The sequence below is a fragment of the Lingula anatina genome, chromosome 7, assembly GCF_051362555.1.
Source record: "Lingula anatina isolate TDL-2025a chromosome 7, LinAna3.0, whole genome shotgun sequence".
NCBI lineage: Eukaryota > Metazoa > Brachiopoda > Lingulata > Lingulida > Lingulidae > Lingula > Lingula anatina.
The window spans coordinates 19,990,959-20,006,642 of NC_141773.1; the positions used below are offsets into that span (position 1 = coordinate 19,990,959).

General features: G+C 35.1%; 1 protein-coding gene across 9 annotated transcripts in view; it reads right to left on the minus strand.

The window, feature by feature from the left end:
* LOC106161611 (poly(rC)-binding protein 3) overlaps positions 1–15,684 on the minus strand; it is a 124,394-nt gene that overhangs the window by 34,331 nt on the left and 74,379 nt on the right. For 8 of the 9 annotated variants that reach the window (XM_013538621.3, XM_087017958.1, XM_087017959.1 and 5 more), the window contains 3 exons: positions 13,154–13,348; positions 351–374; positions 96–128 (listed from right to left, as the gene is read on the minus strand). In XM_013538621.3, the coding sequence (XP_013394075.1) occupies positions 96–128; positions 351–374; positions 13,154–13,297 (201 nt within the window). In that variant the 5' untranslated portion in view covers positions 13,298–13,348. Of the gene's footprint in view, positions 1–95; positions 129–350; positions 375–13,153; positions 13,349–14,396; positions 14,674–15,684 lie in introns of those variants that run through there. The other variant, XM_013538628.3, reaches the window with a different exon arrangement.

Below are 15,684 nucleotides of genomic sequence, written 5' to 3' on the forward strand. Positions count from 1 at the left end.
GGAGTGTGCAGTAGTATGATATTTTCTTGCCAGAGCCTTCAATCACGCAATCCCGTGCAGGAAACAAAGCTAAGATATATGTGGCTTCTACATACCTCTTCCCTGTATTTCTTTATGTTATCGCCTTTCTGCAAATAAAAAATTATAATGTCAAGCCAAATAAATAAATAAATAAATAAATAAATAAATAAATAAATAAATAAAGCACTGGTTATAATATTTACATTTAACACCAAACTCATTTTATTTTTTGATCTGTGAAAAAATGTCGATACCATAATTTTATGTACTGTTGAAAATATGATTCCAATTGGAACTAACCATTTAGGAAAGAAGATAAATAAACCTACCTTGCCAATAATACTGCCTACTTCCTGAAAAATAAAAGAAATCAATGTAAATTATTCACAAGGCAAATGATTACCAAACGGATATTTTTTACATTGAATAGATGAAGATTTCAAATCATTCAAACAATCAATATATTTAATTAAGACACAGTATAGCTTTATCTTAAAGTGGTCACCATATTAATTCAAACACACATTTCACATATAATTTAAGCATCAGCTCAAAAATAAACATTTTGTTATCAGACTTTCCTTGCAAGAAGGCACACACACAGGCTTAGACACACATTTTCAAGTAGCTCTATACATTCCACCTCACAAACAGACCATCTGAGAGCTTGGGTCTCCGCCATTACTTATTCTAAAAATTTTTTTTACAATGCGATTATACCATATACATTATATCCACTATTTCCATTTCACTTATCCGTGGATTATGCCCAAAGCTCAAGAGTATCACATTTACTTTTTATGTATAACATTTACTTTTTATGTATCTTAATTTAGATAATATTTTTCTTTTTTGTATTGAGTGGAGGGGGAGTCTTGTTGTATCATCTTGATCAAAGATAATGGATCATTCCTTTCTTGCAGGAATCGTTTTTGAATATACCCGTGTAAAAAAAAAAAAAAAAAACTTACATCGCCTAACGTATTCAATAAAAACACTACAAATTAATCCTCGACTCATCATGGCTTCTTTGATCGAACCGAGTGATGCAGATATTCCTTTACATCTGTGTTCCCAATAATGCATCTGAGCGTGCTAACCATTCTACCTTATTTATGTCCATTGCCATGCTTACATTAAATTTCATCAGTCTATCAATCATTTTGAGTGTCTGTGAGGTGGTTAAAAAAGTAGAGCATATAGATGAGAAGAAAAACTATATCTTCTGCTTGCAACTAAATAATTCTAATAGCAAATCCCAGCAAGACACAATACCAAATAATTTATAAGGATAGAATTCACAATATTCAAATATATATATATATATATGTATGTATATTCATGATAATATTTTATTATACAAGATAAAACTTTATGCAAATAATTTTTATGCTTGTATACAGTTTTTAGAAATAAATGGAAACAAGCCAGCAAAGCTGTCAAATGGACAGGCACATTATTGACAAAATTTATAGAAGCAAAAACATTTTAACTCCACAATAATGAACAATCAATGAAAGTGCCCTTAATTTTGAGGATTTAATGCATTACTAAATAATACTCAATAGCTTATTAACTACCAAATTTCAGTTATGAAATACTGTTACTGTGGTCATTCAGAAAATATCAGTAGCATAAAGCTTCAAACCATGTAGCAATTTAAACACACACACCCACAAATGTCTTTTAATATAAGTGAAATATTCACAAAAGATATTTGCAAAAAAATAATCCAATCAATTGGTTTTCAAGCTGGAGTTATATTTCAGTCCTCTAAATTCAAAAATAATAAGTAATAAAATTTTTCCTTTTCTGGTGTTTATGAATAAAAGATGTGTAAAGACAGCAGTGGTGCACATACACCATGTTCAGACACATTGAATCTGTCCATGAAGAAGGAAAAGATGAAGGAAAAAAAAACAGTATATTTTGATGCTAGTCAAGCCAGTCACAGGTGTGAATAACTGGTATCAAGGTGGGCAAGTTCTGCAGGCACAGAGGGTGCCCAAAATGTTCCAAATTCTCCGGTATCTCCCCAGGAATCTGAGTCATTTCCAAGCATGCCAGCTCTGGATGGTTTCTTTGGTGTTTTGTTACTGACAGATTGCTTGTATGCTATCTTTTTATCAATCCATTTGACTTCCAACCTTTGCCCCTCTGTGCTTAGTGGTCAGGTTGCGTTTCTTTCTTTCTCTCTCTCTCTCAAATCCGCATTCTTTTGTCATGTGAGCCAGGCGCATGTACACGCAAGCTTTGAGTGACTGAATGAGTATAGTGTGAGCTTGACCGCATTATTAACAATATCTCTGCCTGATGATCATACTTTATCCACCTTTTATATTGTGTTGTACATAACACAACAAAAAATGGTAAGATATCTTCTCAACTGATTAACATTTGTCTGAACAATTCAATCACTAACAACCCTAAAGCTGGCACCTTCACTACAATTGAAACCTCAAAGACAACACTAAATCTGAAACTAAACAATGAATTTCATTTCAGTCATCACTTGATAAATCTGAACCCATCTTTTGCACTAATTCAAGACATAATAACAATCTGCAAGGAGGAGCCATGTTTTCACCAGCTTTCAGAGGAGAATGTTGACTAAGAAAACAGCAGGTGTGGATGTTGAAACACGGCAGAAATTGTGATGTCCCTGACAGGGGTAACAGATTTCTTTCACTGCAAAAATGGCCTTTTCATTAAGTTAACTTATAGGATAACTTTGGGCATGAGCTCAGCTACTGAGTGAAATTGATCCGAAAAACTGGGTCCCTGATTGGTAAAGAAGTCAAAGCTTGTCCATTTGTCTAAAATGTCTATCCATATCTCTATTTCATACCATTCATTACAAAACTTTTTTAAACATCAAATTAATTTATTTCAAGCAAAAAATGCAAAAGAGAATTTCATATTTTTTTTTTACTTTATCATTGAAATATAACCATGCTACATATGGCATTCACTTTCATAGTGTTGTCTTGTAAGAAACTTAAAATATCTGTACATTTACCCAAGATGAACACTTTCAAATGCAACTGATTGTTACCTGTAAACTAGTAATCATAATAATCTTGCCAGTCATTACTAAAGATGCCTTTTGTTCTTTAATATTTGGGAATAAAACTGTGTGTGAGCTGGAAAGGGTAAAACCTGTGTTCATTTCTTATGTATAGTCACCTGCATGTTGTTCATAGCACGTCTGCTTTTAGACAAGAACACTTGTTTTACATATTTTGCAAAGGGAATGAACAACATGTTGATAAATGCCAATTTTTTTCATTAATCATCTGTCATCCTTTTTACCCTTTTGCTTTTGCTACTGTCAGACCCCCTGATGACTATGCAAGTTCAAGATTATGATTTTCACATTAACCACAGCAGGCCTATGTAATCTTTGTTTTAGTATCTCCTTGTCCAATCAAAGGTATATCTAAAACAGAGCAAGGGAAAAAGGGAAAGAAAATAGTATTTCTGTGTAGAAAATAATGTATATTGACATGAATAACAGGGTAAAAATCAAAGCAACAAAGAAAAAGGCGAAGAACAGAAATAACACCATTTTACGAGGAATGGGGAGGGGGCATATTGGCCCCTGGGCTTACTTCTCGATGATAAAAGTACATATGCTGGTATGTACAAAATAGACACTTTGGAACAAGAAGTTATTTTTGTATACCACTGGCCTGCTAACAGACGGACAATTATAGAGGTTCCATGACCTTACTTTTTGTTAGCTCTACGGGTAAATACACACCATCCCATGCTTTTGTGGCCAATGTTATTATGGAACTATGCCACTGATGGTGGTGCAAAAATAATTCAGTGCTATGCAATGGACTGTTGAACAAAAAGAGAAGCAGTGGAGCTAAACAGCAATGGTGCACACTTTATATTTTGTATTTAAAGAATCCTCAAAAGTTCCTTTAAAATGAACAAAAGTTATCTTAAAGCAAAATTTGATTAAAAAAAAATGTGAAGTCTAGCTACCAGTCCATTGACACCTCTGTGAGAACAGGTACATTCCATTCCAAAACAGTTTGAATGCACACAAGGGCCATTCACACTGGCTATGTTGACCATGGTTAATGCCTGAAGGTGAATGACCTATTTACTCCTGACAGCGGTCCAAATAAACGTAGATCATAGATCGTGGTTAACTCTAAATCTAGACTAGAACATGTTTACCTCTAAAACACATGGCAATGTATCATATTTTGCAGGTTATTTACAGTACTGACACATTGTGTCGTGTTTTTATTATATAAATGTTTCTTTTTAAGAGTAAATGAAGTGTTTTATACAGCATAACAATTGTCTCTACTTGTATTCCCACCATATTGTTAATATCATCACTTTTTACTGAGAACACTAGTGCAAATGCTAAACAGCTAACACAATTAACATAAGTCTAATGCTGCTGATACAAGTGTGAATGCAAAGAAACAGAAAGTGGGTTTATTGGACCACAGTTCTATCAGGTACTGCAATTTGCTTGCTAGCCTGAGTGGCCTCTATAAGCTATGCATTTCTATCTCCCCTCCTCCCTTTTGGAATTCTCCTTCTTCTCTTCAAAACGTCAACCTCAGTGCCTCTCGAACAGATTCTTCAGCTGAAATTCCAAAATTGAACAGAAAAAGCCATTTTCAAGGACTGCTCCCCACTCATTGGCTGCACAAGCTGCTGGAGTTAAACTTATCATTGACTTAATGGCTTTCCTGATAGCTATTGTGCTTTCCCAATATAAAAACCAGTTGGTGGCTCAACTGGAGATAAATGAAAATGTCAGAAATTGTCTTTCATCTTCCAAATGAAAATTCTACTGCTTCAGCATAGCAAGATTATCTAGAAATGCCCAGTGCTTGTGTGTGCTTATCAAACCCTTGTAATAAAGGACGACCTCCGACTGTTCGGTTTATTTTTTATGTTCCTGCTACCTGCTTCTAGCCTTTAGTGCCAGGCCTTGCATTGACTGCAGAATGCTCTCTAAATGTAGGCATAAAACAGAGCTTTCAGAGAGAGAGAGAGAGAGAGAGAGAGAGAGAGAGAGAGAGAGAGAGAGAGAGAGAGAAAATAGCAACACATATTTCAATATCTGAAAAATGTTAAGCCTAGCAAACAATTACAATTCTGACCAATAAAAAGGACGACATCAAGTGCACCCAGTTCACAGAACTCTTTCGATACAAATACTTGTATTACAACTACACAGCTCTTAATTTACACTTCTCAGTAGCTGACATGCCTTACTTGTATATGTTCCTATCCACATATCCAATCAATGATACCTATGTCATAGTAGTGGCTGTCCATATCCAGTGGTAAAAATTCACCCCTAAAAGATGTAATTAACCTATCACTAAGAAAAAATCTGATGAAAATGTTCCTCCACATTTCACTCATCCCTTAGCAATGGCAACAGTTTAAAAATAACAGATGGAGTTGGTAGTCTCACATTTTTATAATATTTTGGAATACTTGGATGCTGCAAGATCTGACAGCGGCTGTTGGTCTAGCAGGAACATCTGTTAACAAGCAAAAAGCTTACAAGAAACCTGGCTAAAACTGGCGGCTAGAGTCTGCCTCAGTGCACCCATCTCACCTTGCCTCATCACTTCAACTTTTTTGAAATTCTGAAATATATTGTCCTCATAGACATAGTATGTTATCTTTAATGATATCTTTCTAAGTTGAAGTTTTAATAATGTGGACTACATCTGTTTCACATCAAAAATCAACCCCAAGGTCACTATATTTACTACTGATAATTCAATGAGCAACATGACTGATAACAAAATATCTGAGAAACTAAACATCCTCAGAATCTATAATTAAATAATGCTGCTTATTGTTGCTGGCACCTTTAACTATGATAATCTAATGACCAAAACAGACACACTGGAAATTCAATCCACGGTCAGAAACTACAAACAGATAATCAAAGAGTGAAAATGACAATGCAGATTGATTCCCAAACTTGTTGCAAGATCAAATTTGGCAAATCAAATTATGGATTAACCTTCACTTGACATCAAAATTCAGTGCGACATTAACCAAATTTACAGAGACAGCAGAGTCTTACAATTCTAAACCCATTCCTACGTTATGCCAAAATATAATCTTATGGAAAGTGAATTACCATAAGTTTGGCACAAGGGCCCAAATCTGGTGTTAGTTTGTAATGACTTAACTGAATACATATTAATCCACCTGTTTGATCTGGATATCTAACCATAAGGGGCCACTCTAATCCATCTTTTGTTCCACTCAAATTTGTAATTTACATATCGTAAGTTGGGTGTGGTTAGATTGGCTTTTTGAGTTTAGAAATCTGCTCAATCTGCTTAGAAAGCCAATACTACTTTAATGTTGAGAAGTATAATTTGCCAATAGTCTGTGCAGGCCTACTTTGAGAGGTCCTAACATGTTATTACAGTGCAGTGGTTTTTACTCCCTTACACAAATTCTCCACAAGTTGGATTTCTGCTGCTTAGCTAAGCAGATAAATTTATCACTGGCCATGTCAGAGCATGAAGGCGCTGTTTAGGTGACTACCTTATATAACAGCCAGTCTATTAATGTGTCAATCTTTCAAAGTATAATTGCACAAACTGTACTGCTTAAGCATAAAACTTCCATGTGAAAAGGGCCTTAGTTAAGCTATGGCAATATCAGCGGAAATGCAGCCTACAAGTTCCATCTAATATCTGGGATCTCGGATAATATACCTCAACGCAGCCCAACAAGCTGTGGCACTAGATCCCTCCACTATCTGGGGCTGCTTATCAGACTCTGTTACTAAGTGCTTTTTCAAGATTACATTTATCCTGGGAAAAGAATCATTAAAGAAAAAACAATGAACTGTGTATACAGGAGTTGGAAAGTCAACTTTCCCAGCAGTCGAGTTCCCAGATGTCCATCAACTAATATGGTATCAGAAATGTTATATGTGGGAACAAGTTTTTTTGAATCGCCTTACAAAGATTGAGGTCCAGTACAGGGAAAGGGGTGGGGGGGGTGGGGGGGGTGGGAGAGAAAACATCATTTTTCTGATTGATTTTCTAGATATCTAGTATGAAAGGAGACATTATTTAGTTACAATAAGACTGGAATTTGCAAAACCTATTGGTTAATGGCCAATAGGAAGTGAAATATTAACCTGAACACCTTTTTAATCAAAGAAATCAAACAATTTCCAAACGATAATCATGTATGTCATACAAGTGAATAACGGTTTGTTTCTTCTGACAGATTTTCTAAACAAGGCATTGAAGCTATCATATGGACACACATATATATGATAGAAGTGATATTAAACAGTCAAATAATGATAAACAGCCAATGTAACAAAGAAAGTACCATTTTTTTGCTAACTTTCATGCAATATTACACAATTAGAGACTAAGGTGGCTGATGTCAATCCTGCAGATTCTCACACCTTTTCTAGTCTTGTATAAGATAACTCAGTGCCAAAGGCTTCCTTTCAGACTAACTCAGATGATTGCCACTTATCCTGACAATCTCTGAGCATAATCACCTACTAATAGTTATAGAGGTTACATACACATGTACGTCCCACCCTCCTACACTTCCCAACAGATAAATATCAGTTTCATAACTGCAGTCCCTTTAAGTAATGCAAAAGTTAATATTACACTGCTATTTTGCAATTCAATATTTTCTTGACTTCGTTTTTAAAGAATTTTTTTTGTACTTTTAGAGGTAAAGAAATAAATTTGCACTGCATAATTTGAGGAAAGTAGAAGTGGAATCAAGTCAATCCCTTTTCGCTGTGATTCTTCTCAAAGTCTGAAGGAAGATTTGTTCAAAATAGAAGAAAATGCCACAGGAAGAAATAAATCTCTGTTCATCAAATTGTCTCTGGTATTGGCAGAATGACAGATAACTTTGCACACTGTCAGAAAACCTGATTTTCCTACAAAATACCAATGGGGCCCCTTGTGGGATAAAGCAGCTCATAGGGAAGGGGGGTACGGAGGATGATACATGGGCTTCACCCTCTGCAACATCTCTGGAAAATAACAAATCTATCTTGAGTTTGGCAGGGCCCTTGGGGTTTCAACTTGTTTAAAATGGAACAAGAGTTCCTTTCCAGAGTGGGAATGTCTGCCTTTTGATAGTCATTTTACAGGAAAAAAAAATTCCCATGAATATCCCAGAAGTGAACGATTCACCCATTTTCCTGGTAATACCATTGGCAGTCCAAGTTCTTTGAGTTAATTTTAATGTGAAAATAGTAAAAGTTGAGACGTGCTCTATTCATACTTGCTCATCATTCCTGACCCTAAAACAGGCTCTACAAAGCTGAATTTTAACCTTACAACTGAAAGAATAATATCCTAATTATTATTTTTCATATGCAGAAACACTTAATTGGAAAGGAGGTTTATTACTTGGAGTGCTCTAACTTAAGATGACAAAAAAGAAGTGCAACTTGTTTATGTAAAAATCATTTTCAGGCTGATAGCAATAAGCTGTCTTCCAACAATGATCTGTTCTAGCTAAGTTCCAAGCCTTATTCTTCATATTAAGGCCCTTATAGGTGAATAGCAAACCACACGCATTAAATCTCAACTAACACAGTGCTAGGACCCTAACATAATGGAATAAGCCCCAGAGATGGATACTTAATAGCCAACATAAAACCCTTGCCAGCCCAAAGATCAATGGCTGCATCATACTCATCCCAAGAGGGTAGAAATTTTCCCAGTTGGCCAATAACTCAATAACTGCATTTAATTCTCTGCTTTGATTATGCCACTGAGCTACCCAAAGCAGCTTTCGTCAAACACTGAAGAGATTTGATTGGGCCATAATCATACACAGCCAAAGAGTTATGGGCTCCACACGCTGGCTCGCAATGACGATAAAAAGAAGGTATTTATTGCCTGCTACCACTGTCCACAGATGGTCACTCAGGTATATTTTTGTGTCAATGGTCAATGGAGATTTTTTTCTTATCAAGAAGAAAATGTCGAAATAAAATATATTTGCTTAAAAATGTTTTGATTCAAATAAAATCTTATAAACATTTTAATGATATCCTGACAGCTTTTGAATATAACAAAAGGTACAGAAATTTGAGAAAGTTAAAATTACATATTAGTAGCCTTTTGTCAGATTTTTTTTCCCCCAATTTTATTCAAAATCATTCTTTAAACTTTTCTGACGCCTGCCCAGACACTTGACAGCAATCACATACGCCAATCCTTCTGAACATCAGTTACTTTTGATCAGTTTTGGATTAAAAATCAAAATAACCATCTGGAGTAAACTACTAACTACTAAATATTTCTAATAATTTTTTTTTCGAGTTATAAACGAACTACCACACTAGGAAAAAAAAATTAGCTTTTTGTTTGAACTGAGTGAGAAATAGCTGTAGCCTTCTTTAATAACCAGGGATTTATCTGTCCGATCAATACTTGCACCTTTATCTAATACAAAATTTAACATGACAAGACTTCACTTAGTCTATCAATAATGGTCCGTCTGTTTTAATTACACATTCATGGGTAATAATCCTCTACAATATAGAGGAATTCATTACGAGAAGGAGGTAAAGGCATTGTGGGGGTTTTATGTGCCTGCATTTAAAAGCGGATGCAACACACTCTTTTAGAAGCAATAAATATTGTACTAACAATGTTTCGTCCATATTGTACAATTTGCCATTTGTTCTTGTTATTAAGAGCTGTAATTTGCTAGGACATAACACTGCTATTGCTTTCATTCAACATATCATGGACAAATGATGGGATTTTTTTTTATATCAAAACAAAATGAGTTTGGCAACTGATAACCATTGTATAACTCAAATACGTCCAAATAAATGTATAAAAATACTCCAGTAAGAAGATATGCATTATTCATGAGCACACTGCTTGTTGGTAATCCCAACAGTAATATTGACAGCTATAGTGAAATGCAAGTCTCTTGGTCTCCATAACTGTATTCTTATAGTTTGCTGACAAGTCATTAGTACTGACAATCCTGTTATAGGTTTTGCATAGCAAAATACATTGCTTTTGACATTACATTATGTTAGATGAACTTGAGCAACTCGTATTTTGGTGTGTTCTGTCCTAAAACAAGTCCGTCAATAATTTCATCCTAAGATTATCATCAAAATATGACCATAAAACAGTTAATTGTTAAAATCAATATATCTTTTAAATATTGAGATAAAATACCTATAAAGGTAAATGCTGTGAGATTCTAAAGACTAAATACTGAAATAAAAAATTTAAATTAGACTTTGGGATTTAGTTTCTATCAGATTAAATAAACAATAATTTTCTGGGATTTCAAGAGATCTGCTGCTGTTTTAAAATATTTTGTGCTAAGACATATTCAACTTTAGTACATTGCAAATTAAACCCATTTTTTTTCACAATTAATTTATTAATCTTTTAAAAGAACGACAATAATAAAATCATCATTTTATTGCATGTATGTTAATGCGTTTAAATATCATCCCAATTTTAAGGATATACTTAAGTATATGGTATTTATTTTCTAAATGCAAAAGTATTCCCATCCCTAGAAATATGATTTTCTTAGCATAAAGTGTGTACTCAGAGTGGACTGCAGGCTTTTAAAGGTATTGCATAATGCTCCTGGAACCCATTAAACAGATCAGAGAGGATGTGGAGAGAGTTTCAAACAGAAGGTGCTTTTTGTACTAACGGGCCACATTATCCAGTTTACTTCAATGAAAAAAAAATTGTTTCCTTTCTTTAATGGGTGCCAGAGTACCTTCCATCTTGATTCAAAAATCCCCGTTCTTAAATAATTTTTTTTGTAAACACTTCACATAATCATTTCTCATTTGTTTTAACAACTTGTATTTGCATCTAAACCAATTCTATATTCCTGCAGGCTGTTGGAATATTGTTGATTTACTGTGGAACAAAGTTAATTTTGCTGTTGATTCTGTTTATAATAGAAGGTGGCTTTGGCCTAGCCCGCAGCCAATTAACCCACATTCTTGGTTGGGTAATAACTGACCAATAACCTGATGTCCAAATAAGGGCTCCACCCTGAGGAAGCCAGGTGGGAGTTTTTCCCTTGTGTTGACTTACCTGAAGGATGGCATAGCAGGCAGCTGTGGAAATAGTTACTTGGGCACAGAGAAAATAGTCAAAGCCAATATCACAAATATTGTACAAGAGGCATGTTTTTAGGGCCAAGTGAAGAATATAAGAATGCCAGCAACTCTCTCTGATAGGTGTGAAATATAACAGGAGAGCTAGGGATTGCATAATAAAGACTCTGTATGGCATATGCCTTAATTATCTTTCCTTTCCATAGGTGAAAGTGAGATGGGCCAGGGAGTTGAGTGTAAAATGAGACATACAATGGTTTTTCACATTTAAACAAAAAAATAGGTTTTGTGTTTTTACCAATGTTTCCACTTCAAAAAATTAGTGTAACAAGGCAGCAAAGCTGTCAAATGGACAGACATAAAAAGACAAAAGTAATAGAAGCAGTTACATTAAAATGGTCTAAAACGATGAACAACCACTCAATTGTGTAAAAAAAAAAAAACAAAAAAACTTCAAGTAAAAAGTAAATAAGGCTTTAATATATATATATATTTTAGTCCTTTGAATCATTTTTGTTAGTTTGAAAAAATTAGTAACACATTTTTCCTTTAATAGTGTTCAGAAGTAAAATATGATAATCACAGATGCAGGTCATGATGTCCTTCATTTTTGCAAGCAAATGAATACAATAAATCTTGTAGTAATTAAATATTTTGAATCAGTGAGAGAAAAAAATATTCTGAAGTCAGAAAATCCTCTAAATAATCACAACCCTGATAACCTATATGAATGTCATCTGTGTAAAAACACCTCGAAACACACGCATGCATGCATGCACGCATGCACACACAAACGAGGACTAACTTTTAGGCCTGAACTGCCATCATTACCATACCAGAGCAAATCCACTGATCATCTTTCCCCTCTCCCTTTTACAGCATGACATTTAAGTCACCCTTAGATAAAGTCATCAAGGTTTTAAAGCCAAATGTCACAACATGTGACAATGAAATGTTGGCCCCATAATCAATCCAGTGCATTTCACATGCAAGTGACATTCACAGTGCCTGAGATCAAAATTGATCAACTGCTGCCTAATGACACATGACACTGCTTCAGTTGTCTAATAAAATTGAGTGGGATTGCAGATTTCCAATCTTTTCACCCAGTTATAATTGTAGTTAGAGTTATGAAGTGGGTGTTCTGTCACATTACGAAAAAGTTTTTTTCAGGAAGTATTCACAGCTGTCTTGTAACTATTTTCTGACTCTCTGAGGGAAGTGAAGTAATAACTCACTTAATTACAACACAGCTGATTGAGTGCATTTTTTGAAGCAGCGTTTCGCTGAAAATTACCAAAAAAACTGATCTGAAAGTCCTGTAATTAGAGTTGGACTCAAGTAAGAAAGTGCAATTTTGTTTGAAAAGAAAAAAAAAGAAAAAAAAGAGAAGTCCTGGAACATGTGAGGAGTTTAAACTCAATGAGCAATAACACCAAGCCATGTGATTGCCCCTACTCACGATGCAATACCTGTATATATATCAATGATCAGGACTGGAAGTGGGTGGGAGGCCGAACTCATAATCTGAAGCAGGTGGGAGGGTTAATTGCACTCTAACAATATCCCTTGTGTGATCCAGAGATTTTATTGTGGTTAAATGTCTTAAAGTGTCGGTACAATAGTTTCAGTAAAAATGATGCAGGATACAAGTGGGTTTCATGTGTTTGATTATAGACAGGCTCTGTTTTTTTATTTTTTTTTATTGTGACATATGGTCTGTAACATATCCAAAACATAGTGTAAGATGTGACTTACAACATGTGTAGTATATGCAGTGTGAATGTTGAACCAATGTTGTTGAAAATAACCTTCAATTTAACAGCTTTCTTTTTTTTCTCCTACTTGATGGCCTTGTTTCAGGTTTGAAGATTCTCATTCATTCCGCACACATTCCAAGACTACACAAAATTCTGAAGCTGAGCACATAAACATTCATCATCATCAACAACGAAAAAAAAAAAATGAAAAAAAAAAAGGCAATACTGTCTCACTCACTTTTCCCTGCATCACCATTCGGATTGTTAACGTCGTTGACGGACTTTCATTGTTATTTACTGTCGTTGTTTTGCCCTGCTCTGCAACCAACACAGCAGTCGTCGCAGTAGTTGCCATGGTAATGGTCTCGTTTTCAAGCACCATATGGAAATATTTATCTCGACAAATCTTCTTCCAATTTCAAAGTCTTACACCCTAAAAAATACAATATTTAAAAGTAAGAAGTCAAATAAGGTCTTAAATTTTTTTTCAAAAAGTTCAGTGTCTTGCACCTAAAGTTTCCATTTTTTTCCTAAAGGGGATGAAAATGATTAATTTCAATGACAAAACAAAATTTTTCATTTGAGCTCTTCTAGACACACTACCATGGAATCCACATCCTGTAAAAGTAACTACAAAAGAACAGAAATAAAGAAATCAAATCCCAAGTAAATATTCATGAATGTGCATAATTATGAATGTGCAAAACAAAAACATGTGTAACTATAAAAGTAATAACATTTTGTCAACCACATCACTGTCATTCCTAGGAACTGCGATTGACCTTTCTTGACCTGGACTGACAATTACGGCCTGTGTGTATTTCTGAGAACAGCAAGCCATTATTTCAATAATGAAATGTACAGTAATACCATTGATATTTCTCTGAAGACTGATTTATCTTATCTCCATCTTCTTTCTCTTTACTACTTTTTCCAAATAAAAAAGCCTTCAATCTGTGTTCTCTGTCATATCTAACATACTGTGGTTCACTGCCTAATTACTCATACTTCATTCAAAAAGCAGCTCTTTAAATTGTCAAATTCAAAACTTTTCTAGATCACACGAGGCCTTTATCACAATAACAGAAATACTGAGCCAGATGATTGGCAGAAAAAGCTGAAAAAGTCAGATATTCCTTGAGGTTATTTTTCCACAGTGGATCATCATCTCCTTCATAACAAGTTTTATAACTTGTCTAAAACAAATAAAAGACATGTGATTGGGCAATTCAGAAGTCATTCTGGTTGAATAAACAGTGAAAAGATATGAAGCCCAACATGCATTATATATCTTGAAGAGTAAAATTTACCGAGATTCTAGACAGTTTTATCAAACTGTCTATTCACCTCTCCTGACTGCATAGGAACACAAAGACAGTGATTTTCATAAAATCACCACAAGAGAACATATCAAAAACTGCAAGTGACATTCCTCAAGTTTTGTCCTAGCTTCTCCAATCTTCTCCATAACACATACATACCTCCCATAACCAGCCACTTTCCCTCCTAACAGCTTTGTCCATTAAAAGGAAACCTGTCTGCAAAATCTCCAATATCACCTTAAGATATCACACTCAACAAAGCCTGGTTGGCTCCGGCTCTGTATTGGATTCAAACCAAATTTCCAAGAAACACACAAGTCAGTTCTTCAGAAGATACAGATAAGATCTCCAGTGACACTTTCACTTGTCTTTTGCTTCCAAACAATCAGCGCTCCACCATGGTGATACCGTGTACCATCATGTCTGGTTAGAGGACGTCTGATTAATCCTCACATATGGCAAATGGCATATAGGGACCTGATATTGGCAGGAAATCCATTGAGCTGCCGAGCAAACAAACCATCTTACACATAGGAGGACTGATTGCTGTACTCCAGGAAATGTAACAGCCTTATCAACTGGCAGGCCATTGTTTCTTAATGGGCCCTAAACAGGGATAAACCATGTTGCCTTTTTTATGCATTACATCAGGAAGATAGATATTTCTTTCTTTTCTTTTTTTTTATTTTGTAGAAACTGAGGCCCTGGGTTGGTTGTCCATTTTCCATGACACTTAACAAAGAATAAAGAAAAGCATTTTTTTTTTTTTTTGGTTCAAATTGACCATTTTACATGACACTGCTTCCTTTTCTGAAAAGCACAGGGAAACATAATTTTTGTATAAGCTAGGGCATTGAGTTAACCCTATTATATGATACCTAATTGTGATTTGAAAAGAAAAAACCCTGACAATTGCTATGTCTTGGCCATATTACCAGGCGCTGCATTGTGTCCTAATAGCCCTAAAGACTGGTTATCAATGGCGGTATTTTATGCAAGACACTGATTGCGCTTTACAAACACAATAAATCATCCTCTCTCCTGGGCCCCCTGGAGTCCACCTAGAGCCTCTGCAACCCAGCAGATCAATAGCCTATAACTAAATCCATAATTCAAATCAATCACTTAGTAATAGTGCCCACTGGGGGCATACTAATGATCCTCTCCAATCCAAACAGTGCAGAGGACACTCCCAGAAAAGCCAACTGTTTCATTATGATTCTATCCAAATTCAAAAATCTATACTGTTATGTAAGCCTTTATTTACTGTGCTGGTGGCTAATACCTGATATTTCTGTGAGGCAGAGGGGGCTTTGTGCCGGGCCTCGGCTGTCAATATGAAAATTAGCTTCAATTGTGTAATGTTGTTCAGATCAATAGAAAAATATTGTGATCAGATTCAACCAGACATAGGTCGTGTTCACACACAGACACACTTTAGACCTGA